This window comes from Vitis riparia, chromosome 7, assembly GCF_004353265.1.
Source record: "Vitis riparia cultivar Riparia Gloire de Montpellier isolate 1030 chromosome 7, EGFV_Vit.rip_1.0, whole genome shotgun sequence".
NCBI lineage: Eukaryota > Viridiplantae > Streptophyta > Magnoliopsida > Vitales > Vitaceae > Vitis > Vitis riparia.
The window spans coordinates 9,772,100-9,798,121 of record NC_048437.1 but is presented as its reverse complement, the minus strand read 5'-3'; the positions used below and the strand labels follow the sequence as shown (position 1 = coordinate 9,798,121).

Sequence of the window (26,022 nt, the reverse complement as noted above, 5' to 3'; positions counted from 1 at the left end):
TTTTGTGTTTCCATAAATGTGAGCTCCACCCAACCACCACACCCCCACCAGCAAACCTTTTCTTATTCTTTAAATTATTGAAATTAATATACTTATACATGGTTACAAAGTTATCTGAGAATATAATTATACATAAAAAGATGTTCCTAAAAATTAGTAAAGAAAATGGTTTTTCATTTTTTTTATAAAAAAATATTATTAAAATTAATTAAAATTTTATGTATTTTAAAATTATTTATTTTTTACATGATAGATGAAAATAAAAACAATTTATGGATTAAAATTTTTTTTTTCCATTTTTTCTTCCATTCCATTAAAAAAAAAAAAGGAAAAAAATCCATTTCCTGGTATAGATTTCAGAGAAGGTCTGCGCAGGCATTGGTGGGGTGAGGGCTCCCGGACTAGTGGAAAAACAAAAGACAAGGACAGGAGGGTGACGGGAAGACACCCATCTCTCGCTCCATCCATCACCCATGACCCAGCCAGATAATGCTCAGTTCTTTATTATTATTATATAAAACTCACATTGTATCCATCTCCCACTGTTTCGGATCCAAATTGGGTCCCACTGTTTTGCATGGTTCAGATTGATCGGTATATTTTACTTTCATCCAACGACATAAATTTTATCGTATGTTATCAACGGTGTACATCAAAACTTTGATAGATCCGGATACATGTGGGTAACGGAAGTGTTTTTCTCACCCATGATAGGTAAAATAGACAAAGAAAGTAAGAAAGAATTAATTAAGTAATTCATCCAATGCAGAACACATCACGCCCTTTTGTCTATTTGCTCAGTGAAAGAATCACAAATTCTATTTTAATTATTTTATTTATTTATTTATTGAGGACGATGATGGAAGACAGGAAGACCATGGCCATATATCAATAGGGTATATACAGATATCAGTAGAGCAAAGAATAGAAAAGGGTTGAGAAGATCATTACAGTCACTTGTCGTTTGCAGTTTGAAGATTGGAGAATAGAGAGAGATAAAAATGGAGGTGGGGTTCTTGGGTCTGGGAATAATGGGAAAGGCCATGTCCATCAATCTCATCCGGAGTGGCTTCAAGCTCACTGTTTGGAACAGAACCCTCTCCAAGGTTTTTACCCTTTTTCTCTTCTTTTATTCTTCTTCTTCTTCTCTATTCTCTATGTTACGGTTTCGATTCTCAAGATATAAGGAAACTTGCATGTTGTCTCCAATTTCAAGTGTAGTTGCTTAATTGGAAGAAAGAGTTTAGGGTGATGGATGTAGTTGTCAGTGGGTTTAAATTTCTGTTGATTCACACCCCAACTGCATTTCATGATCCATTCCTTCTAATCTCTGTTGATGGATGTGGTTGTAAGAGGGATCATGCTTCAAAATATCTTGCTCTGAAAAATCTCAATGTATTGTCTTGTGGGTTACCCATAAAGGCATCTTTATTATTCTTCCAATCATGATGATGATAACAAAAATATTATATGTACACATGTATAGCAGGATGCCATTGTGGTATCCTGTCATTAAGGGACTACATCCCATGATTAAGCGTTCAAGAGAGAAATGAAGAAAGGAACTTTGGAGCTGGAAGTTCGAGCAATTTAAGCAGGAAAATTCTTTCACATGAGTTGGCGCTCAGTTTGGTCTCTTCAGGAGAGACAATCTCGGCCTATAGGTTAATTATGCTTCTGTGTCCAAAAAATCGATTGTCAAATTTAAGATGTTGCCTCAAGTTTTATATTTGCACATTTGTAAGTTGAAATTTTGTAATTGAGAATATACTTCTTTAAAAAATTGTCCGAGTTGGTTGTCCCTCCACTGGGCTGCTAGCCTGCTACTGCTGTGGAAAACTGGGGAATTCTTTCAACTTATTTTAGAACGACCATCTTATTTATAATTTCCTAACTTAAAATCTATGTGGACCACTGACAGAAATCATAAGAAGTATTTTCATTTGATGTCTGAGAACTGTAAATTAATTATCTTTACAGTAAGATATCTGAGCTTTGTAAAGTTGGTACATGCTTGAGTATATAAATCATGTTATGCATGAAATTACTAGTTTTATGAGCATTTTTTTACTCTTCTTTTCTCCTACTAAAAGAAGATATCTTTGATAGCAGATATGCTTTCTTCTTGTTTTTTCAATTCTTTTTTGGATTATGACCAAGGTTTGTTAGGCATCACTAAGTGTCTTGTTGATATTTCAATGTTTTTTCAATAGGCAATATTTTTTATCTCTCATGAGACTCGATCCTGTAGCCTCCCACATCCTCACAACAACCTCTTGCCATATGAGCTAGACCTTAATGGCTAAGTTGATATGTCATTATGTATTTGAACGGACGATGTCCAGTTTAAGATCTGATTAAAACTGAAAAACACAAAGAATGACAGAAAAAGCAAAACCGATCAACTAAATTAGAGAGAGATTGATTGGTTCATTGGTTTAATGTTTAGTGATATATTTTTTTTCTCTTAGGAAACCAGAATTCATGAACCAATTTTGGAAGCTTCTTAAATGGCCCAAAGACAGCATAATGCACATCCATTTTAATATAATTAATTCCTTTGATTGTGATCACTGGGGTCCTGACCACCTTGGAATTTGGAAGTTTTCTAAAAGTTGCCGTAACATTACATGATGCAATGTATGCTTGTGAACTTCAACAGAATACATACTATTAAATGTCCAATAACTTGAGCTCACACCACCTTTTGATACATTCTGAAACCTTTGATTTCAGTGTGATGAACTTGTGGAGCTTGGCGCTTCAATTGGAGAAACTCCTGCAGCAGTAGTTAAGAAGTGCAAGTATACCATTGCAATGTTGTCTGATCCTTCTGTTGCTCTTTCGGTTAGTAATTCACATTTTGGTTTTGATTACATTATTTTGACTTCCCTTACTGGAATGTCATATTTTGGGTTTTCTTAGGTGGTTTTTGACAAAGATGGTGTTCTTGAACAAATTTGCCACGGAAAAGGTTACATTGACATGTCAACTGTTGATGCCGACACTTCTTCAAAAATTAGTGAGGTTTGAATTGCATGCTTATAACACTTATGTATGCTCTGATTTCAGGTTAGCATATTGTTTTGGAGTCAATTGTTGTCTTGATGTTTGAAAATTAATGTAGATGTTTAAAGTTTCTAAAATGCTTGCACTAGCCCAAGAGGAGATCTACTGTTTGTGTCTAAGATATTCTCATTTAAGCTAAATTCATGTATAAATAATAGTAGACACCCCCTCTCCCCCTTTTATATCTTTCCACTGGAAAAAGTAGTACAAATCTGTGGTTATATACTTGGAGTACTCTTCAGGGTTAAGGAATCTACATTAGGTTTGGAGCTTCTAAGAGTGGAGTCTAGAATCAATGTTTTATACACATATATGCTACTTATGATACATATACACACATTAAATGATAAAGCACAGGAATTCTCTAGAAATTCAGTGGCTGTGGAAGTGTTCTCAGGAGAAACATTTTTCAAAGGTAATGGTGATAGTAAAGTTTATATGGGTTGCAAATAATGGTTGGGTGGTAAACGAAGAACGACAGTCTCATTCTCATCCTTGGGAAACTGTTTCCCTGGGATATCCTCATGTCTCTTCCCTTATTTCATTTATTATTGGAGATGGATCTATAAAATTTAGACAAATTACTTTGGTGGAAGGAGAACCCCCTTAAAATTTCTTACTGGCTTTCATTCAGCATTTGAGGAGGAATACCGTATGAGGTATTTTGTTTTGTTTAATGCTACTCTTGGAACTTCAAATTTTACGGAAATCTTGATGAAATTTAGAGTGCTGATTAGCTTCTCTTCTCCTTTCTTTTGGATAGTGTCTGATATCTGTTTATGTGTCCAGATGAAAAGTGATGGTCTTTGGATAGAAGGAGCATCTTCTCCCAATAGACCTTTCTTCCAATACAAAGGTAGACTTAAAAGTCAAAGCCTTAGCATGACTAGTAGCCATTGGAAGGTCAATACAAATGGTGTGCTTTAGAGCCAGAGGTCTTGTACGGCCATCACTGATGATGATTACATTATGTGCTTGGCATTAACATTTCTTCCACTGTACCCTTTTTCTTTAACTTTGACAGAAACATTTGGCTTTGGTTGGGATCAGCTGGCTTGCCCCTATGGATACTTCTAGATTGATTATAATCTCCTTTACAATTTTTTTGGCAGGAGGACAAGGAGTGGAGTTCTCTAGAGATGTTCATTATTAGCCTCAATATGAGTGATTTAGATGGAAAGAAATTGAGTTTTTTTTAGGTTTCTGCCTGTACGGAGTTTTTTGGCATTCAGCAGAGCCTTTTCTCTATGAATAGGCTGGCTGCTTTTGTGTTTCTGTAATTAAAGAGCTTTCTGGCATTTAGTTGAGCTTTTCTTGAAGAATAGGAGGTTGCTTTTATGGGAGAAGGGAAATAGGAAGCAATTTGTCTGTGGGTTCCTTCTCTCTGCTGTATGTTTGTCCAAGCCAGATGGTAATGGGATGCCAGTTGACACTGAGATTTTAGCTCATTTTGAAGGTTAGCTTGAAATTTGGATATTAGCAATCTCATAGTGGGAGGGAATTCATTGGTTTTTTGTATAGGCTTCGTTTGGGAGCAGAATACTTTGTGAATGGGTCATTATGAGGAGGATCCTTGACCTTCTTGATCTTGGGCCCCAAAAACATCAGTATTTTTGCATGTGGAATATGTGAGATCACATTCTACATTGATTTGCTGTAGGAATTTGTTTGGTTTTTTTTTTTTCATGGCTTTCTAGTTGTTGGTTTCTAATTTCCTTCCTATTGGTTTACTACTTTCTTATTTGGAAGGATAACTCTTCCTTCTTGTTCATTTCTGTCTATAAATGTTTTTTTTCATTACCTTAAATAAAGTGGGATAGGAAGGCGAGGATGACTTTTAAGAGACAAAATAAGACTGGATGTTTGAAACCTTCTGATTAAATTCCTTCTCATAAAACAATAGGAAGATATTCAGATGGTTGTGCCAAATACAATGAGAAAGTTCCAAGCCATGATGGTTTTTCCATAGTTTTTTTTCTTCAAAGTTCCACAACAATGCGGTTATCAATAAGAGCACTAATGCCACTTTTATAGCTTTTGTGCCTAAAAAGAGTCAATTGGTAGAATATCTGATTTTGGGTCCATTAGTTTAGTGACAAGTCCCTACAAGATAAATAGTTCAGGTTTTGTCATGCCACATTCAAGGGGTACTACATGAAGCTATCCATATTTTCCAAGATGCATTTTTTGAAAGGGACAAATTCTGGTTGCAATATTGTGAATGAAGTAGTGGATAAGAAAAGACGCTCTAATGAGGATTTGAAGGTACACCAAGAGAAAAGGTACTTTAGCATGTGGCTTGCCTTGCCTTGTTATGGAAAGTTTGAATTGAAAGGAATGCAAGAATTTTTAAAGATAAAGGGAATACACTAGAATCTATTTAGAATTTGATTCTTCTATTCCTCCTTGTAGACTTCTTCCTATACAGTTTTGGGGAGTACTCCTTTGAACATTTTACAGCTTCATTGAAATATGGTTGGCATGTCAAACAGAATAGATTGTAAGATGATCTTAATATGAACTCCACCTTCAATGGGTTTGGTTGAGTTAAAACCTTTATTGGTGACCTCTAGGTAACCTAGGTCAGCTGGGAATTGGAAGTGTGATTAGGGATCAGCATGGTATAATGTTGATAACCTTCTCTTAACTAGCGGAAGAGGGTGCGATTTATTGGTAGAGGGTGATTTAACTATAGCGATCTCATGGATTGTCTAAGTTAGAGAGAGGTCATTGGAAATATGACGTGTGGCTCAGTAAAATCCTAGACTTAGCTAGTAGTTCAGGTTGTTCCTTCTCTTGTTCCCCTCATTCAGCTAATAATTTTGCATATTGATTAAATAAACATGGAGCCAAGAAAATGGCTTCTTTTGTGGGATTTTTTACCTGCTTTAGTTGTACCTTGTTGCTACATTTGTACTTGTTCTTATTTCATCCTTGATTGGTGTAACTATCTTACTTCTCTTGTTAGATATTTTTTTAATTGGAACTACAGTTGTTATATATTTGTTATTTTTTTAAGCATCCTTTGTATTTTTGGAAGAATTTCTCATCTTTTGGTTGTATTTAAAATTCATTTCAATGAATAGTTTGTTTTTGATAAAAAACTAAAACAGAAAAAAATTCAGCAGGGTTGACAGCGTTAGGATAGAGACAACTAGGATTACTTGGGTTCAAAGTAGCCTCTTGGCAAAGCCTAAGAGGAAAAACAAGTAACAACTTCTTTCTTTGCATGGTTATTCTTTTTTTAATAGGAAACAAACAAAGAAATATATTGATAGAATTAAGAAGTACAAAAGAAGGATGAGGAATCCTCCCACAAAAGAAAACTAAACAACAAGAATACAAAAATAATAAGCTAAATGGTAATTACAAAAAGTAAACTCTCTTAGCTAGACCACCCCATTGGAGCTACACACTACAAGCCAATCTAGTTGCATCACATTAAGGGGAATGCCCTTAAAAACCATGGAGCAAGAAGCCCAAAAAGAAGCAAGGAAGTGAATGGTATCCCATAAATTCTCTAAATTCCTAACTTTATCCTCAAAAAGAAGCAAACTTGAAGTGAATGTTATTCTTTGCATGGTTATTCTTCCGAGTATAAACTTGCAATTCCTTATTCTTCACTTCTCGATGATTGGAATGAGCCAAATCAAGTTAGAGTACTGAATGAGGAAGGACCAGAAGACAGCCTCCCTTCATTTCCAGGCTCCAATTTAGAGGTGTGTTAATTATTTTGAGCATACAAGGGCCAGACCTGTATTCTTTTGAGTATACCCCTGAAATTCCACATTGAATATATAAGGCTAGTAAGAGTGCCTTCTCCATCCAGATATCCCATTTTCCCTCTACTCTTAATGCAAAGTGCAGTCAAGACCATGCTGGGTAATTGGTGTCATTCAACCTTGCACTCATCATTCACAACATGAGTTTTCCTTTTGAGTTCCAACCTTGCCATAACCACCAGTAGTAGTGCATTAGAGACCTATTAATAGGATTTTTTGAGGCACGGACAAAGGCCCTCACAACAAAGCAAGAATCCGAGAATTATACAATGTACAAAACAATTACAACCTTCAATGGGTGTCTCCTTTTGTTTCTTACTGGAAATAAAAATAAAATTGTTAATGATAAAAGACAAGCGCGAAAAGGTGGCTCACAAAGGCAGATGATGAGACCCTGAACCCTAAGAAGAAACCGTGGAACTTAAGGGGATTTAGCGTCCTGGTTACTGTGTTTCCAGGAGAAAGAGGAGAGCGCCAGCTTCAAGAAAGAATCACCATTCAGCCTGGCCACAAGGGAAGTTTTAAGGGTTGGGTAGCAGTAGCACTAAAAAGAAGCCAAAATGCAAGATATGCCATCAGCATTAAAATAAATCCTCAGACATAAAATGGATTGGCAACACCTTGTAGACTTACTAATCCAACAAGCAAAGACCAGATAGGTGTTTCTATGTAATTTCTCCAAAAAGAAGCCCCGAATAGCTTCACATGGGAGTAAAAAGCAAGGACAGCCACTGCCAGTCAACCTAAGTCTAAAATCCTCAGCAGTGGCATTATTAGCTGCAAAAGATCCCCAACACCAGTCTCTTTTCTTGGGTGCAGTGGGTGTTACCTGTATTTATGTGATCATTTAACCTAAAAATTCAATGATACCAAATTGTATTTAGGTGAGGAGTCTCTCTCCCTTATAGGCTTTTTGGAGTGGGTAGCTTCCACTTAAGGGGAGGTGAGTCCTTTCTGGTTTTGTTGTTGTTAGAGGCCTTAGCTGCCTTGTATACCCCCTTATGCTTTGTGGCTTTTTGCCTCTTCTTTAATGCATTTCTTTTTTTACTTATCAAAAAAAAAAAAAAAAAAAAAATCAATGATACCAATACAAATATGCTTACACTCACAATTAAAAATAGTCATCTTCCGGTGGTCTACTCACAGCTGCATACTTCTATTATTACAGGCAATTACATCAAAGGGTGGTTCTTTCCTTGAAGCTCCAGTTTCTGGAAGTAAGAAACCTGCAGAAGATGGTCAACTGGTAATTCTTGCTGCTGGGGAGAAGGTAAACTTATTTGCATTGCTGCTTACTGTTCTTTTGTATTGAATTCTGATTAGATTGCAACAATGAGGGTAACAAAATCATCATGAGCCTGTCACATTGTATATATTGGTTGCCTTGGCTGTTTCCTGAAGTGCGTATCATATGTTGTATTGGTCCAAGCATGTACTAAAGTATTTTGCTTTATTTTAGACATGTATTATAGGCAAAGATGGAAAAATCGACACTGCCACTGATATTTCCACTGAAATATCCATATTTTGGGCTACTGATATGGAAAGAGGGGGCAAAATATCCTCAAAATATTGTTATCATTGATATGAGGCTATATATGGCATGTTCATAATGCTTTTCTTTTTATTTCCATATTACTATTGAATTCTTTTTTTCTTTTTTGATGAATAAAAGAGGGCATATAGATGTATGATGAATATTGTCTAGTATGTTTCTTGAACCATGCCGAGGTATGTTGATTGTGGGGGGGCATTTTTTTTTTAAACAGACAACAGAAACATGTATTAAGAAGCGCAAAAAAGAGTGGGCACACCTTACATGTTCAGGCAGTATACACAAAACATCCCTAAGCAAACACCAAACAAAGACAAGGGTAAATACCCATACTTACTTTGAATCATTATATGAGTGAGAAGGTAAATGTATCAGGGTAAATAATGTTGATCACTATCTTTGTCAATACATCATTGATCCCTAAGCCTTTACTCCAGGGTAAATAATTTTGTTAATACATCTTTTTACGTGCTGGTTTGCAGACTGCTGATTGTTCACTATGTTTGCTATTATTAGTGAGAAATAGTTTCTACAGATTTCTGCCTTTTGCTCTTTGGTGGGTACAAGAATATCATTCTTTTTCCATTTCTAATTGCATCATATCTACCTTTTTGTAAATATAGGCATTGTACGATGAAGCGATTCCTGCTTTTGATATCATGGGGAAGAAGTCTTTTTTCTTGGGGCAGGTTGGAAATGGAGCTAAAATGAAACTTGTGGTCAACATGATAATGGGCAGGTAATGGTTAAATTCTCCACAGAAGATAATTACTGACTCAATCAAGACTTTGCTTTGGTAGCATCTGGAGCTAGATGAGGGAAGGTGCAAGATAAAGTGTTATGAAGTGGATTGACAATAGAACACAGATTAATCTTGTATGGTTAGTAAGCTAGTTTGTTGGGAAATTTTTTTGCCACAACCCAAATGCCAAGTATTAATATCATTGACACTTCATGTGTTGTTCTTTAACTTCAAATAGAGGATAACTATGATTTGAAATTGCCCATTTTTAGAATCCAATACAATGTTTACAAGAACTCTGCGATGATCTTAAAACTATGATAGAAAGGGAAATATCCAACACAAGGACCAATAATTTTCGTTTATCACCTTTAGGTCTAACTTACGTGCATTAATAAATTGATGAAAACCTTGATATAGCATGGAAGATGCCATTTGCATTATACTACAGTAGGTAGTAATTTTGTCTATGGACTCAAATGAAGTGGCCTGAAACAACCAACCATGGCACCTTTGGGGAGATTGAAACCTCTAAGTATTCAATTAGGCTAGTGAGCCAGATTATATTAACCTCTAAGACAAAGATTGGTAAATGCCCTATCCACTTTCGGAAACCCTGCAGGAAAAGCCACTGTGGGAAAGTGAGGTATTTACTTGTGTCCCGTTTGATTTGGGATGTGTTTGATTGGTGTTTGGATGACAGTGGCAAAGAGGAAGAAATTGTTTAGCTTTAATTATCTTCTTTAAATCTTTGGAGATCTTCCAACTTTGATTGCCTGGAAAAGGGAGTAACTTTATGGGGCAGGCTTCTTGTCCATGGACAATTAAAAATACCTCTTATATCTAGTTACATTGTCCACTACAAAAAACACAAATAAGCATGTTTGGGTGGATGGTCTTTTATAGTTTTGCTTGGCTACATAGCTAGAGAGCCAATAGTATCTTACCAAAGAGGAAAAGAAGAAAGGCAACAAGATCTTATTTCAAGATATACAAAATTTGGAAGGAACTCACCCTTTGGTTAGAAACATATTAGATCTTTTCACAATGCTTTTCACATGTCCACTTCAGTTAGCACTTCATACTCTCTTGTAATTTTACAGATCATCTGGACTAGTTCATGCAAGTTTTACAGTGTTTATGAGGTTTTTATGCCTATATGAAAGCACATGCTTACTGCAAGTTCACATCATAAACATGGTTTTTAATGATGTTTTAAGTGTTTATATAGGGGCAATGTTGGTTACTAATAATTGTGTTTTTTTTCTTTTTTCTTTTTTTTTTGCAGTATGATGAATGCATTTTCTGAAGGGCTTGTATTGGCTGACAGAAGTGGACTGAACCCTCATACTCTTCTTGATGTATTGGTGAGATAGCAACCAAGAATATTTGCTTAAAAACATATTTGTTTGTAACCTGGTTGCTGACAAGTTACTTTATCTCAGGACCTGGGTGGAATTGCTAATCCAATGTTTAGGTTGAAAGGACCCACAATGATACAAAACAATTACTCCCCTGCATTTCCTCTGAAGCATCAGCAGAAGGATATGAGGTTGGCTCTTGCTCTTGGGGATGAAAATGCGGTATCCATGCCAGTAGCAGCTGCTGCCAATGAGGTTTGTTAAAGCTCCTTTAAAACCCCATTTGCTGCCATTTCTTTTTGTTCTGTTTTTTTCCTCATGGATGGTCTTGAAAGCTCCTTTTTTGTTGAATATGAACCATTCATTCATAGAAAATGAATACAAAGTACAAGAATGATTAGTTATTTTTTAGAAGGAAGAACCACAATGAAACAAAAGGATAAAGAGAGGCAAGCAGTAAAAACAAAAGATACACACTCAAGGTGGCAAAAACTCCCTTGCAAAAGGCTCTTAATACTAAGCTCCTCTAACCAAAAGCTTTGCAATGTGGTTAGCCAACCTAGGGACTGAAAGGAAGGACACCTCAAATCTGTGGCAATGTTTATAGATTTGTCCAACCATGAATCTGTTTTCCTATGTCCATCTTCATGAGAATCAGAGAATGCCATGCTATTATTAATGTTGAGTCTCATAGTATAAGGTTATTGAAGCACAGCAAGTTTGAAATTTTGATAAATCAAGGACCTCAGCTTCAATGGCCAATCCCATCCCTATGGTTTTGAAGAAGGCTCTAACCACATGCCCGCCATGGCCTCTGAATACACCACAGATGTCTAGTTGACCTGGATTCCTCATGAACATACATCCAAGTTGAGCTTGAGGTATCCCTTTGGAGGAGGCTTCCACCTCTGAAGAACCTTCACGATCCTCCTACCACTGCAGTAGCCTGATCTCCAGTCCAACATGATGACAAACAGGTTCGCATCAAATGCTGAAGTAGCTGAAGCCTAGAGAGAGGATAGAGAACATTGACTCCAAAAGTGAATCTGCAGATCTCCTTGCATGTTCTATCTCCCATCAAATGCTGAATTACCAGTGTCACAGAAACCTACTCCTTGCATTGTCTCTATTCTCTGAGGCCCATGAAACCTATAGACGTTGGGATTACAGCACTCCTAGGAGACACCAAGCATTCCCAGCCATCTAAAATAATTGTGCTAAAGAAACATAGCCACCGGGACACAAAAAATAAATGGTCAACTAATTCATGATTTCTCCTACACATCATATAATGATCAAAGCATTGAGATTTGGAAAGCCTTCATACCATGTCATTGCTATTAATCTTTTGTTTAGGACCAGCCATCTGAAAGCAATGATTTTATCATAGCATGTTGTTAGTATTAACCTTTTGTTTACCATCAGCCATGGGAAAGCATTGATTTTAGGTGGATGCACCCTCAAGTTCCTCTTTTGTTTTTATTTACCCTTGCAATGCTTCCTTAGGCTTGGTCACAAAGTACCATACGGTCAACTTGAAGTTGCAGTTTTGGGGTTTTGTGGTGCTCCTACTCCTTGATTCCTTGCTCAATTAACCAAGTTAGCAGGCTTCATAGCTTGACATCTTTTGTATATGGAAGTAGAGCGCCTTCTGCAGTGTTGAATGTTTGATTAGTTGTGTTCTAAATCCAATAGGTTTATAGTAGTTTGGCTCAACCAATTATATGTTCATCTCTGTCATAATATTTCATTAATGAAGTGTAGCGAAGCTTGTGCAGATGGTTCCCTATGACCTAACAAATCCCTCCTCAGCTGGCAGAAAGAGTCTTTTCTGTGCATTTCATCATTTTTTTCAAATAGCCATCTATATGTATCAATATGAGTGAACAAGATTAAAAATAGCAGTATCGACTCAACAATCGTCAACCCTGTTTGCTTGCGGTTGATCTCAAGAATTCTTTCTCACATTCAGCTTTATCCAGGGGCTAATGCTATATCCCAAGTACTGTGTCATCACTAGGAGCAACAAAATGGCATAAGATATTCAAATTACTTAATTGAAGTTTCTTAGGAATCCTTTGGATGATTGAACTGACTGGATATTTTTATTTTGCATGCAGGCTTTCAAGAAAGCTAGGAGCCTGGGATTGGGGGACCTTGACTTTTCTGCTGTGTATGAGACCGTGAAGACCCTTGAACATTCATCCTGATACAGTACATATGCTCAAGGCCTTGAACCGCAACAGGGCACAATCATCCTTGGTGATTTGGGAAGTGAAGGATTTGTGGTCTAGTTAATGACTAAAATTATGCATATGAATTCTCTGTTTGTAAAAACTAGTTCATTGTGAGGAACAAGAAGTTCTGGTGTTGCCAGATTGTTTGTATACTCGGTCCATCACCAAGGAAGGAGCTCTTTTGAAAGTGACAACAGTGAAAATATCATACCAGGCTTTGTCGTTTTTTGTTGCACATTTCTGTAAGGGAACCATCCAACATAGCCCATTATCCTGAGCGACACATTATTAGTGGAACTGAGTTTATCGATTGGCCTAAATATGTCTGACCAAGATTCTTCTTAAGTTTTGAATGAAAAATCTGGCTTGTATGAAGAGCCCAATGACCATAAGCTGAAAGAAACCCTTATTAGTACATACTTCAATCACTCTATCCCAAAATTAATCCTTCGTTATTGCATTCATTCTGACACTTATATGGCATCCTACCAGGTTTATTTTTAGATCCGTCATTTCATAACCTTCTCAAATGCGTCCTTTTTTTTTTTTTTTTAATATATATTTATTTTCAAATATCCACCCTTTTAATAATAATTTTTTTTTTAATAAAAATCCTCCTCCCACTGTGCTGGTGTTTCACCCCAGACCCAGAGCACTGCTTATTTTTCGTTGCACTTTGACCTTGGGAAGGTGCCAACGTGCAAATGAGGCAGTAGTTGTGGTCTATTAGACAATGAAAAACCCTGTCTTTTAACAGTCAACTTGGACATGGAGGCAGAGAGATGTGGTGGGTGGACTTCTAAAACACCAACTCCAAGACAAGCAAACGTATATATAATAAAAATTGAACTACCCAATGTTTTCTTTTTCTAAATAAATATTTTCACATATTAAAGGTGGATGGGTCATAGGTGTGAGTTCATATAATAAAGAAATAATTTAATCTAAGGAAAATATGTAACGAAACTCAAACTGCACTATCCAAATGGGCGCCAAGAACGTTACATTTGACAAATGCCAGTAAACCTCTACAGCTAGAAATTAAAAGATCACTCTCTTGTTGTATCTCTCTTTTTCTCCAAGCCCCAGAAGGAAAAACTCGAACCCCATTATTTTGATCACAGAAAAAATGGCAAAAAAGTGTGTTGTAGTTCATCTTGAAGCTCATTAACTTCATCTTAATTTGATCCAAATTGCAGAAACATGGGAAACTCCATGAATCTATGGTGCTATGGTGGCCTACATTCATATAACTGGGGACACTTTGGTTTAAACTACAATGACCCCAAACAGGGTTTGTAGAGACTTTATCGAGATTACTAGCTTCAAAAGACTGAGGAAGGAAAGATGTTCTCAATGAAAACTTGGTGTCAAATTGCAGATAAAGACCTAAAAATCCCACTTAATGTGTTCTAGGAATTGTTTGATAGGGAGTAAGAACAGAGTGCACGAGTTTTGGGGTGGGGTGATACCTAAAGCACTAGAGTAGCACGTGATCAAGCCTCACTTAGTGAAAAGCTTCTTTGGTTTGTACATGTCTGCTTAGTGATACTTAGGATTGGCGAAGTATACATCTCCTTTGTGATCAGGTTTGTATATGGGCAGATGAATGTTCATGTGAGGTTCATATATGTTTCTGATACATATCACCCTGGAAGAATCTAGATCAAGGGGATGAGTTTCTAAAGCTTGACTTGGTTTGAGATGTTTGAGAATTGGTGAGCATGATATATATCATGATATTGCAGAAGACAACAGAGCTTCTGAAATATGTCAGGTTCAATAGTAAGAAATCTTATCAGCTGTCACTTACAGTAATCGTATGATCTCAATATTCATTTGTTGAAGAAGAAAGAGGTATCTTGAAAAAAATTTGCTTTCACACTATTCAATTACAAGACGATGTTCACATAATAACTTACTGTCTTTCTACCTCTAGACTCTTTCAACTTAATCAACATGCAGGGAAAACCAGTCGGGTGACTAATTATTCACATAATAACTTACTGTCTTTCTACCTCTACTTGTTACTCATCAGCCAAGCTTATAGTAAAATATAAGCTTGGGTTCATCTCTCTATGCCACTGATGACAACTCCACATGGGCTTCCCCTTCTGGTGATTTTGCATTTGGATTCCGACGGTCTCCAAGTGAAAAGGATCTATTCCTTCTTGCTATCTGGACTGCAAATGGAAGTTAACCAGTGCCAAGAGGATCAAAAGTTGAGCTTACTACCAATGGACAGCTTGTTCTCCAGAGGCTAAGAGATATGGAAGACAAAGACTGGTAATGTGAGCAGCGAAGCAGTGCATGGTGCCATGCTTGGAGATGGAAATTGTATACCTGTGTATGGGAGAGCTTCAAGCACCCAACTAATACCATGTTGCCAACTCAGGGATTGGTGTTGGAGCCTACTGTGCAGTTGCCATTTTTGAGGACCTGAGGTTTGTAAATGGAACTGGAAGCTGTTGGAGGAAAAGACTACCTCTTTCAAATGGCAGGTTGGATCAAACTGCTGTTGCCAGAGGTGCTCTAATCAAGATGTTGAAGTCCAGTGAACTAACTTCAGGCAAAGGCAAGCAAAATAAAGCAATTCTAATACTCTCAGTCCTCTTAGGCCCCTCTGCGTTCTTCTTCTTTGTTTCTGTGGCTGCAATTTCTCTAGTTTTCTACTGCTTGAACCTCAAAAGTCTGCAGCTTTATCACAGAATCCTGAGTACAAGCGATGGTAGAAGCCTTTGGCACTGTCTACAAAGGCATATTACCATCAGGTTCTGGAAATTCTGTTGCTGAAAAGAAGTTGGAGAAGGTGGTGGGAGAAGGTGAGAAAGAATTCAAAGCAGAAGTGAATGATAGGCCAAACTCACCATAAGAATCTAGGACACTTGCTGCATTACTGCAGTGTGTGGGTGAACACGTGACTTCTGGTGTATGAGTTTATGCACAATGGTTCTTTATCAAGCTTCCTTTTTGGAGGCGCCCCAGGACTTGTGTACCTACATGAAGAATACAGTAAACAGATCATCCATTGCGACATAAAGCCCTCAGAACGTAACTCTTGGATGATTCTTTTACAGCCAAAGTTGCAAACTTGGACTGGGAAAGCTTCTGATAAGCAACCAGACTAGAACACTCACAGGCATCAGAGGGACTATGGGGTATATTCAGACAACTCGGGCAGCCTATGTCTCTTATAATAACACGTTATGAAGCATCAGCTCAATGCCGGGGTTCAATCTGCAAAGCAAGTGATTCATCAATGTTTCCTTCAAACTAAATAATAAGGAACAGAAATGAATCATTCTGCATTTTCAGTGGTGTTTGTTATAGCATTTATACAAGAACTCTAGGGGTTTCTATGTATAACTTCATTCCTATTTTGTAATCCAAATCTCTTCAATCGATTAAATGTATAAATAAATCCTATTCATTGTTTGGAGTAACAACAAAATTCTGGAAGACTGGGAAAGTTTCAACACTGAAGAGAAAATAAAATGACAAGACCATAAATTCTGGAAGAGGGCTTTGCATTCTAACCATTACCATAATTTTAGAGCTCAACCCGGATGAGTAAATTATTTTTCAGAATGTTCAGAAGATAATTCTAAAGTGATGAACCTTCTACTCACAGTTTCTTGTTCTTCTTGAACAGAACAATGAACATCAATAGTTCAGCACCCAGGAATCTCCAATTCCTTCACTGGGAAAAGTCACCTTTCCAGTTAAGAAAATCATCAGGATTAATCTGAGCAAAACATCAGAGTATACATCAAGAAAGCCTTGATCAAAATCAAAATACATCAAGAGCTTCCATTTTCTTCTATTTCCTCTTCCCTGAATGGAATGCCTTTTGGACTGAATTGATCAATGGTAACAGTCTAACACACTCCTTAAGCTGTTATTGAGGTCAACGGGGATTGCCACATTTAATGACTTTGAACTCATAGCTGTGTGAAGGGAGGCAAACATGAATCTCAGGATAATCAACAAGTCAACAACTATCAATCAGTAAGGAAAAGGAAAAGGAAATACCTTTGGATATTTACAAATAAAAAATTTGAGAGAGTCCAGCTGCTCTGTACAGAAAGGCTTGAGCTTATTCCATGGCCAGTCTTTAGATGGTTCTCAATTACGGATGAGAGGGTTGAGTTTTCTTTCATTCTGCAATAAGATTAAAAACATCATCTGTTAGATAAGTAGCCACCATTCTATTGTCCAGCTAATGCATTTAGATCTAAGACAAGATATGGAAAAATAGTTGAAAATAGCTAAAGACAGTCCAAAAACTCATTTGACTAATAATTTTCTAAAAACAGTAACATAAAACCAGGATTTATGCATGTAACAAATGCAAATGAAATATGATACAAGATTTTCATGGATTAAACAAAAATAGATGGCAAAATAGAAGGATAAGGTCACAGACAGGACAATATTAAAAGAAATTATTATTTTTCCTACCTGAAAATCGAGGCATTCAGAACAGTACAAGTTTGTAAGTAGTCCATGGAAACCAGGGAACTTATGCAGATGTTGTATTCTATTGCATAAGGCGAACACTCAATACTTACAAGCATAATCATGCCCACAAAGCCATGAATCCCTTTCTGTTTTGCTTTTTTACCTATTCCCATCTCTTATGGCCAGAAGTGCCCAGGATGATATAACCTCACCAAATAAGTTAGAAACCAGCCCATTCAGCAGGTTGAGTAGCCAGCTTGCCCTCAATCTTCTTTGAGTCAACAAACAGCTGGGCATTATTGCCTCCAATGGAGGGTCTGGAAATATTAGAGCTGGCAGCAGGGGTGGCTGTAAAACTCTCTGTTCCAAAACCCCAAGTTTCAGGGCCAGAAGTTCCTTCTGTGGCTGGTTTGTTGTGATGGCCATTTTGGGTCCTAACAGACTTGCTATTGTTGTCTGGGCACCTGCCTCAGAGAAAGCCTGCCAAAGATTAGTCTGGGCCAGGGGAAACGGATTTTCTTTGCTGGAGTTCCCAGTCTGTTGCTTCAATCTTTTCTCTGTGCTGTTGTGAGAAGAAAACCTATCAGACACATGAATGAGTACAAAAAGGTAAACTTCAGGTTTTGGTTGTATTGAAAAGCACAGGAAACTTCACAAGAGGCATACCTCAGACTTATTGAAGAAAAATAAAGTACAATTGACTTACCCAAATGTCTACTTTCTCATTTATAGGTTTCCTCCTAAACAAATCCCCACATCTAGGACAGGAAAAGGAAGAAACTGGGAGTCAACATTTTTTTAACCAAATGTCAGCACTAACTTATCAAAAAACATAGTTTTCCATTCAACCTCGGGAGCTGTATATGCAGGTATACTGTACTTTCTGATATTGTCTTCTTCAATGCCCATTCAGGCTTCTTAAAGTGCTTATGATTGGTGGAGGTGCTTCCAAAATCACACAACTTCCATAATCCATTAGGGCCCAATAGAAGATTCTCAGCATTTATATAAGAACTTCAGAGTTTATACGTATGATCATGTTACAGTATAAATCATAGTGAACTGGTGGAATTTGATCATTAGCCAACCTCATCAAAAACTGTTTCACAGTTGAGGGGATTGTTAACCTTGCCATGGGCCAAGCAGCAATTTCTGAAGAAGCTGGGTGACAAAGAGTACCATCATTTGGACTAGTTTCAATGGAAATTCCTCTGTTTTTATACATGATATCTTCAGCTTCAGCTTTTCCTTTTGCTTTTGACATGGCTGAAACTGATCCTGAAATCAAAAATCCCACACAAGTAGATAGTTAACAAAAGAGGATCCGAATCTCTTCAATTGATTAATGTATAAATGAAATAATCAAAATTTTTAGAGATAATCATAGGGAGATGAACCTTATACCTCTGAGTTTCTTAGTCTTCTTGAACAGAGCAATGAGCATCAAGTGTTGAGCACCCAGGAATCTCCCTTCCTCTACAGGGAAAATCTGAACAATCTATCTTTCTTCATATTCCACTTCCTTGCAAAAGTCAAAACATGAAGAAAATATCATCAAAATTGAGACAAAAACATGAAGAGATTTATGCCTATTGCTTACCTTTTGCAGAAGTCCACTTGGTTAGAGCACATTTTACATGGACGCCCAATCACTGCAAGCTGCTGAACCAAAGGAGAGTTCAAACATCTAAAAAATTTGACTAACTCAAGTATCATAAAATACTTCACATGAATTTCAAATGATCTCATATCTAAAAAACATTGGCATAAAATTATTGTTGTTTACCTTACATGTTTCTTCCATGCTCATAATTGAAACTTTGTTTATCATAACAAATCTTCTATGCTCATCCTGATTACTTACAATGAACACTGAAATGAAAAGGAAAAAAAAACACAAAAAATGACGATTAGTTTGGTTTGATAAATTTAGCACACACAATTCCTTTTATCTTGTATGAAAAAGGAAAGAGTAAAAAAAAAATGAATTTAATAATTTTTTAAAACTAGCAATTATAAAACTAGTTTGGTTCTCAGAAAATTTATGGGAAAGCAGGGAAAAAAAAGTGTAAACTTTTTCTCTTGTTTGATTGTTTATGGGAAAATTGAGGGAAAAACAAATATTTATGAGGAATCTATTTAACACTTTTGAGGAACCAAAAATGTTTTAGATGTTGTCAAATCAATAATTGAAATGTATTTAATTCAAATTAAATGAGTTTAATCAAACACATGAAATTGTGAATAAAATTATTTAAAAGCATTGAAATTCAAGTCATTAAAGTTGTTCATAAAATTTGGTATATTGAAGCAAGAAAAAAACAAAGCAATTTGAATGACTTGCTAATAAAGCAGCTAACTAGAATATGCCCTAAAGTTGTTATGTGCCCTGTATATAAGATATAAATAGAGAACACAATAAAAAAAAAACAGAAAATAAAATACAAACAAACGAAATATCCATGGTTCTTTGTTATTTTTTCTTAATTTTTCAATGGTTATAAATGGTTATTTTTGCAAACCACCAAATCAAAACAGAGCATGAAATGGTGTTCAATATTTGTTTCAGGCTTGAAGCTTCAAGAAAAAGAAAATCTTAAATCAAATAAACAGGACTAGCGAATGAATTGGAACTTTTCAAGCACAAAAGAATTACCTGACTCTATATTGGCGGAGTGGCACTTTGATTAATATAGCACACCATTGATCTCTATATTTGGAATGTGAGCTATATAACGCCATTCTTCCCCTTTCTCAAATTGACACCGTTTTTCCAGTAAAGGACATTTGTAGATGAACAGATAAGAGAGGGAGTCTGGAAGTCTCTCTTTTGTCAAGTATTTGAGCTTACTACAGTCATAGATCCGCAATGTTTTAAGAGAGGTGAGGTGTTGAAGACCCACTTTTGTCAAGGATTGGAGCATTGGGCACTTATTGATCCACAAACTTTCAAGAGAGGTGAGGTGTTGAAGACCCACTTTTGTCAAGGATTGGAGCATTGGGCAGTTATTGATCCACAAACTTTCAAGAGAGGTGAGGTGTTGAAGACCCACTTCTGTCAAGGATTGGAGCATTCGGCAGTTATTGATCCCTAATGTTTTAAGAGAGGTGAGGTGTTGAAGACCCACTTTTGTCAAGGATTGGAGCATTGGGCAGTTTGCGATCTCCAATTTTTCAAGAGAGGTGAGGTGTTGAAGACCCGCTTCTGTCAATGATTGGAGCCTCGAGCATCCATAAATTTCTAATCGTTTTAGAGAGATAAGGTGTTGAAGAACCGATCCTGTCGAGAACTGGAGCTCTGGGCAGTGGCTGATCTTTAATTTTAGAAGAGAGGTGAGCTGTTGAAGACCCCCACTGTCAAGAGACTTGAGATCGGGAAATGATTCAATTTCAAGAGAAGCCAGAGAAGAGGGCAGCAAACACTCCTTGGGAAATAATCCAATGTCTTCACATCCACCTTCGATTGTGAAATGAGTAAGAGAGGTCAGCCTTTGCAAACCCCACTCCACCTGGGGCGTGAAATCGGTAATTCCAAGTTTACGTAGGTTGGAAGGCAAACCCTCTCTCTGAAACAACAATTCTGGACAAGACCCTAAATTCAACTTCTGTACAGATGACTGTCTGTGTGCCAACGACCTGAGCTTGGAGCACCTATAAATCGAACAAGACTCCAAGTTGAGAGCGTGCAATTCGATAGATTCAAGATCAGGGCAACCATCTAGAGACAGGGAACATAAAGATGTGGGATCACCCTCTGAAACCAAAATCGAGAGCTTCTCAAGCCCCTTAAGACCATCGATTGTGAAATGAGTCAACTTGGGGAAGATGCCTAATGAGAAGGATAACGAGAGAGAATCATCGATAACACCATGTTTGATTTTTAGACTTTCAAGGACTGGGAGATGGCATCTGAACAACTCAGGTAGGGGAAACGCTAATTTCGAGCACTCAGAGATGAATAGTGATTTCAGTGTAGTGGGTAAACCAACTTTGTGCAGGGATCTAGAAAAACTACAATCATAGATTTTCAGATCATGTATGTTGGTTTGCGAGATTTCCTCCTCTAGCAGAGACTCCGCATAATCACATTCTCTAATTGAGAGCTGGTGTGGTGCCATTGGAAGTTGACTCCACTGAGACACATCTAAAATTTCAATTTCTGAAGTTTGAAGAGCTGTGAAGTCACAACCTGCCATTTGCAACTGCAGTTTACCAAAATCCATCATCCTGAATTGACAAATTGCAGGAACTGTGAGTGAAGCCATAAGCAGCTGCGGACATTCACGAATTTGAAGTTCCACCAATGAAAGAAGCTGTTCTGGTAATTTCCCAGTGAGTTTGGGACACTTTTGTATAAAAAGCTTTTGGAGACGAGGGAATTCTCCACAACATAACCATTTCTCCCAGTTCTTCATATCCTCGAATGATAGTGTTTCTAGGAATTGAAAGGAAGCATTCCCATAGAACTCATCACCCACACACTCTACTCCATTCATCCTTGAGATTTGCAGATATTTAAGCTGGGTTAGCTGTCCAAGTGGTGGCAATGTTGAGCAATTGCCACAACCCCGAAGCTCAAGGGACACGAGATTCAACACTGAAGGATCTCCAAGCCAATTTGGAAATCCTTCACCAGGATAGTTTGTGATGGAGAGTTGTTTTAAATTTGGATGAGGTTGTAACTTGTTGAGTATATCATGCGTTGTTGCACCACTTTGTGTAACACCATTGGTACACTCGTCACCCCAATCAAAGATTAACTCATCAAGATAACTTTTATCCTTCATATTAGCCCTTGATGCATCATTAACACTCACCACATTCTCCATGTTTGAAATACAAAGTTTTCCTCGAATCTCTAACAGCTCCCCCAATTCTCCAATTCTTAATCCATTGTTTTGGCCCACAATAAATTGAGTCAACCTTTGTAAACTTTTTAATCGACCAATTCCATGACTTGACATTTCTCTCAATGAACCACATCCATCAATATCAAGATAGCGCAAATTAATCAATTTTCCCATCTTTGAAGGCAATTCATCGAGTTTTGAACATTTTCTCAGCATCATTGTTTGTAAATTGCATAAACAACATATTGATTCAGGTAAATTTTTAATCATTGTGAAAGACAAATCCAAGTAACGCAAATGTTTCAAATTACCTATCGATTTAGGCAAATCAGTTATTGCATATGCACATAATGATAACACACGTAAACACCACATTTTTGGTAATATATCTTGTAAAACCCTTTTACTCAAATAATACCAAGGCAGGTTTCCGATTGACTTCACTTCTAAGAATGTCCGAAGAGATTTAGCTCTAGTCATAACCTTAAAATTCTTAAATGCAACCAACTCAGTATAATCACTTTTAAAGTACACAAAGTGGTGAGCCTTCTCAGATACTTTTGGTAACTTAACATCATCTTCCACTCGAGCACAAAAATCTCCAGACACGTGTTGAGCCAATTCATGTATTAGATCATGCATTACAAAGCATGATCCTTTTCTTCCAATAGATTTTTGAAAGAATGACTTGGCAAGAAGTTCATCAAAATATGACTCACCTATCTCTTCCATTCTCGTTCCTTCGTTTTGTTGTGGGTGTAAAAGACCTTCTGCCATCCATAATAAAATCAGCTTCTCTTTGTAGAATTGGTGGCCCTGGGGAAAAATAGAACAATAAGCAAAACAATGCTTCAGATGTAGAGAAAGATGATGGTAGCTTAATATCAAAGACGGAAGAATTTCGGAGCCACTCTGCGGATGCCATATTTCACTTTTCAACACATCGTCCCATTCCCTTTTTTCGACCTTAGAATACAAGAGACAGCCGAGTGCTTTCACAGCCAAAGGTAATCCTTGGCACTTGTCCACAATCTGTCTGCCTATGCGTTCAAGCTCAAGGTATGCGTTGGGGTCTCTATCTTCAAATGCATGCTTTTTAAACAGGGACCAACTATCTTCAGAGCTTAATTTCCCAAGATGATGAGTAGGGACTGCTCGCATGGTTGTTGCAACAGATTGATCACGACTAGTCATGACAATCTTGCTTCCCTCTGCTGCAGCGAGGAGTGGAGTTCGTAGAATATTCCAACCTTCACGATCGCTAAGCTCCATATAACCTTCATCACGAGGCTTTAAATTCCAGACGTCATCAAGGACAAGCAGAAATTTCTTGTTACTAAGTTCCTCTTTGAGTTGAAGCTGAAGCAAATTTAGGTTGTCAGCGGAAGTAGGCGGAGAACGAATTTCCTCAAGAACGGTTTTGGTGAGTTTGATAAGGAGAAACTCAGTGGAAACATAGACCCATGCTTTCAAGTCGAAGTGTTCCTTCACTCCCTCATCGTTATAGAGAAGCCGAGCAAGCGTGGTCTTGCCGCTGCCGCCCATGCCCACTATGGACATCACCCCCATTTTGCCGCCTGTTGTATTGTCAGAAAGCAACCACTCCATCATCTCTTTCTGAATTTCATCCCTGCCGACAACAATGGAGTCATCCTCCAAAGAAGTGGACATTCGTGATCTTGGTCTTGGTGACCGTTTCTCGCCCTCACCTTCTGCCAGCCCCAACCCAACTATTTCTCCTGCGATTTTTTCCAGTTGATCAATCGTGCCCCTGACCCTGGACTCCATGCTTTTGATAGCAAATGGAGCCTTCACACAAGCAGAGAACTTGTTCCATTTCCACGCCTTAAGAGTTCCGCCGGTTTGGGAGTCAGCAGCTTCCATCTTGCAACGCAAAGCGTCGGTAGCGATCTCGTCCAACAGGTCTTCCGCATCATACACAGCACCCTTGACATGGACGAGCCACTCTTTGACATTAGGGTTTGAAAATTGCTTCACCTCCGCATCATCGAGCACATTGAGAACAACCACGAGTTTCCTCTTCAACTCGTTGAGGAGTTCATCGCTAAGGTTCCGTCGCCGAATGAAGTTTATGAGCTCTGGAGAAGCCAACCTTTCGAATAGAACTTGAAGCGAAGCTGAGAGGAGGGCGTCCGCCATATCTGTGTCGACTGTTGCTTTGCAATAGGAATTCAGAGGATTGGTTTCTGTTACCGCGATACCACCAAAGTGCAAAAGACTGGGTTTGGATTACCACACTGCAGAATGCTTGGAGGAATCATTATTGGGGGTGAGAAGAAGAAAAGGAAAAGCAAGTGGGAGACAAAAGCAAGTGGAAGATGGATGGCGCATTCCCAAAGGAAAGCAAAAGCACCCAGTCTTTTGCACTTTGGTGATCATCAAAGCAAGAGAACAGTTAATAGGTTGGAAATTTTAAAATCATTATAAAAAATTTCGAGAATAATTCGGGTTTTCATGTTTAAACTTTGAGTTCAAAATCCCTTTGTCAACCCGTCTCTAATGGACGTTTTTAAAATTTAAATAAACTAGCTTAGGAAGGGTTTGAGACTTTAATTTTTTTTATACCTCATATGGAGGTGGGTTCAGGTATTGTCTTGTCCCATCACACCCTGATTATATATAAAATTATACTTTTAAAATTAAATTAAATTAATTTTTATTTTCTTATTTTTAATAAATAATAATAATAATAATAATAATAATAATTTTCAATAAAATAAATTATAAAAAATATAATAATTTTATTATTTATTTTAATATAATTAAAATAATTTTTAAAAATTAAAAAAAATTCAAAAAAGTTAAATGGGACAAATATAAGAAATTTTGAATAAATAGGGCGGAATTGGGATGGGACCGACTCATTCCGAAGCCGTCTCATTGTCATCCTTAACTCACCTAGTGGTAATTAAGGTCATTTTTTATCATTGTTTTGTAAAATGGTCTTTTATCCTTTAAAAAAAAATGAAAAATATATTTAATAATTAGAAAATAAAATATAATTTTTGTTTTTAAAAATAAAAAATAAGGTATATTTAGATCATATCCTTTTAGTTATTTTTACTTATTTTAAAAAAGTAATTATATAGATATAAAAAATAAAATAATCTAGATGAAAATTATTTTTAAAATATAGAAAATTAGTTAAGAATACTTCATCTTCTCATAGTCTTGTTTTATAAAATATCATAAAATAATTTTCAAAAACATTTTTTTTTAACTATTTTGAGAACCACAATTGGAATAATACAAAACAAAAATAAATAAATAAAAATAAAAAGATCCAAAGAAAGATAGACGTGTTGAATTAGTGCACTTAAAGTTCAATGAACCTAAAAGTAAGGATGAAAATATAGTAATCACGGATATATCGGTACTTCGATTTTATGGATATATAGAATATATTATAGATATATGGCAGATATTTTGAAAAAAAATATCGATAGACTTAAAATTGATCAAAATTCATAGAAATATAAGAAAAACCTCGTACAAATGTAATTAAAAGTATAATAAACATTTTAAAGTTGTTTTGTTGAAGAATTTGATATATGTGTAATATAATTTATCATATTTGATAATAATATTATATGCATCAATAAAAAATATGAATTTTATAAGTGTACATTTATTATTAAATTACATCAAATATTATTTCTATTTGATTATAATATGTCTAATTTTAAAATATATTTAATATTAAAATTGTGATCCATTTAATTCAATTATATTAAATGATATAAAATAAATGATGATATATGTACCATTGTGATATTTAATAATAATTTTTATAACTTGAAAACATATTTTATGCATATTAATCTATTTTGGATATATTTAATGATAAAAAAAATAATGATAATTTGTATAAGTATTTTTATTTTAAAATTAATTTTATTCAAAAATTTAAATTTATTTTATATGTAATTATTATATAAAAGCAT

The 26,022-nt window shown here is 36.5% G+C and overlaps 3 protein-coding genes across 23 annotated transcripts in view; 1 reads left to right on the top strand and 2 right to left on the bottom strand.

Annotated features, from left to right (window-relative positions):
- Positions 1-821: 821 nt before the first annotated feature.
- On the top strand, positions 822-13,121 carry LOC117919054 (glyoxylate/succinic semialdehyde reductase 1). Its single transcript, XM_034836096.1, has 8 exons — positions 822-1,106; positions 2,737-2,847; positions 2,926-3,027; positions 8,020-8,121; positions 9,030-9,145; positions 10,437-10,515; positions 10,594-10,764; positions 12,630-13,121. The coding sequence occupies exons 1-8, from the start codon at positions 1,002-1,004 to the stop codon at positions 12,717-12,719; spliced, it is 876 nt and encodes a 291-aa protein (XP_034691987.1). The 5' UTR covers positions 822-1,001; the 3' UTR covers positions 12,720-13,121.
- A 1,463-nt stretch (positions 13,122-14,584) lies between these two features.
- On the bottom strand, positions 14,585-24,423 carry LOC117919097 (putative disease resistance RPP13-like protein 1). Of its 19 annotated transcripts, none has more exons than XM_034836165.1 (11): positions 22,777-24,421; positions 18,994-19,079; positions 18,808-18,869; positions 18,612-18,729; positions 18,057-18,485; positions 17,914-17,965; positions 16,779-17,787; positions 16,376-16,693; positions 15,884-15,983; positions 15,614-15,742; positions 14,585-15,494 (listed from the first exon to the last, which is right to left on the bottom strand). In XM_034836165.1, exons 1-4 carry the CDS (start codon positions 24,215-24,217, stop codon positions 18,684-18,686), a joined length of 1,635 nt encoding a protein of 544 aa, XP_034692056.1. In that variant the 5' UTR covers positions 24,218-24,421; the 3' UTR covers positions 14,585-15,494; positions 15,614-15,742; positions 15,884-15,983; positions 16,376-16,693; positions 16,779-17,787; positions 17,914-17,965; positions 18,057-18,485; positions 18,612-18,683. The 19 variants fall into 19 exon arrangements, with proteins under 19 accessions (XP_034692056.1, XP_034692055.1, XP_034692058.1 ...); XM_034836164.1 differs by having other exon boundaries at positions 16,779-17,769; XM_034836167.1 differs by having other exon boundaries at positions 18,296-18,485.
- Positions 18,808-26,022, bottom strand: part of LOC117919099 (putative disease resistance RPP13-like protein 1) — a 29,070-nt gene continuing 21,855 nt past the window's right edge. For all 3 annotated transcript variants that reach the window (XR_004652030.1, XR_004652029.1, XM_034836174.1), the window contains one exon: positions 18,808-18,866. The gene's annotated coding sequence lies outside the window, so the exon portion shown is untranslated. The remainder of the gene's footprint in view (positions 18,867-26,022) is intronic.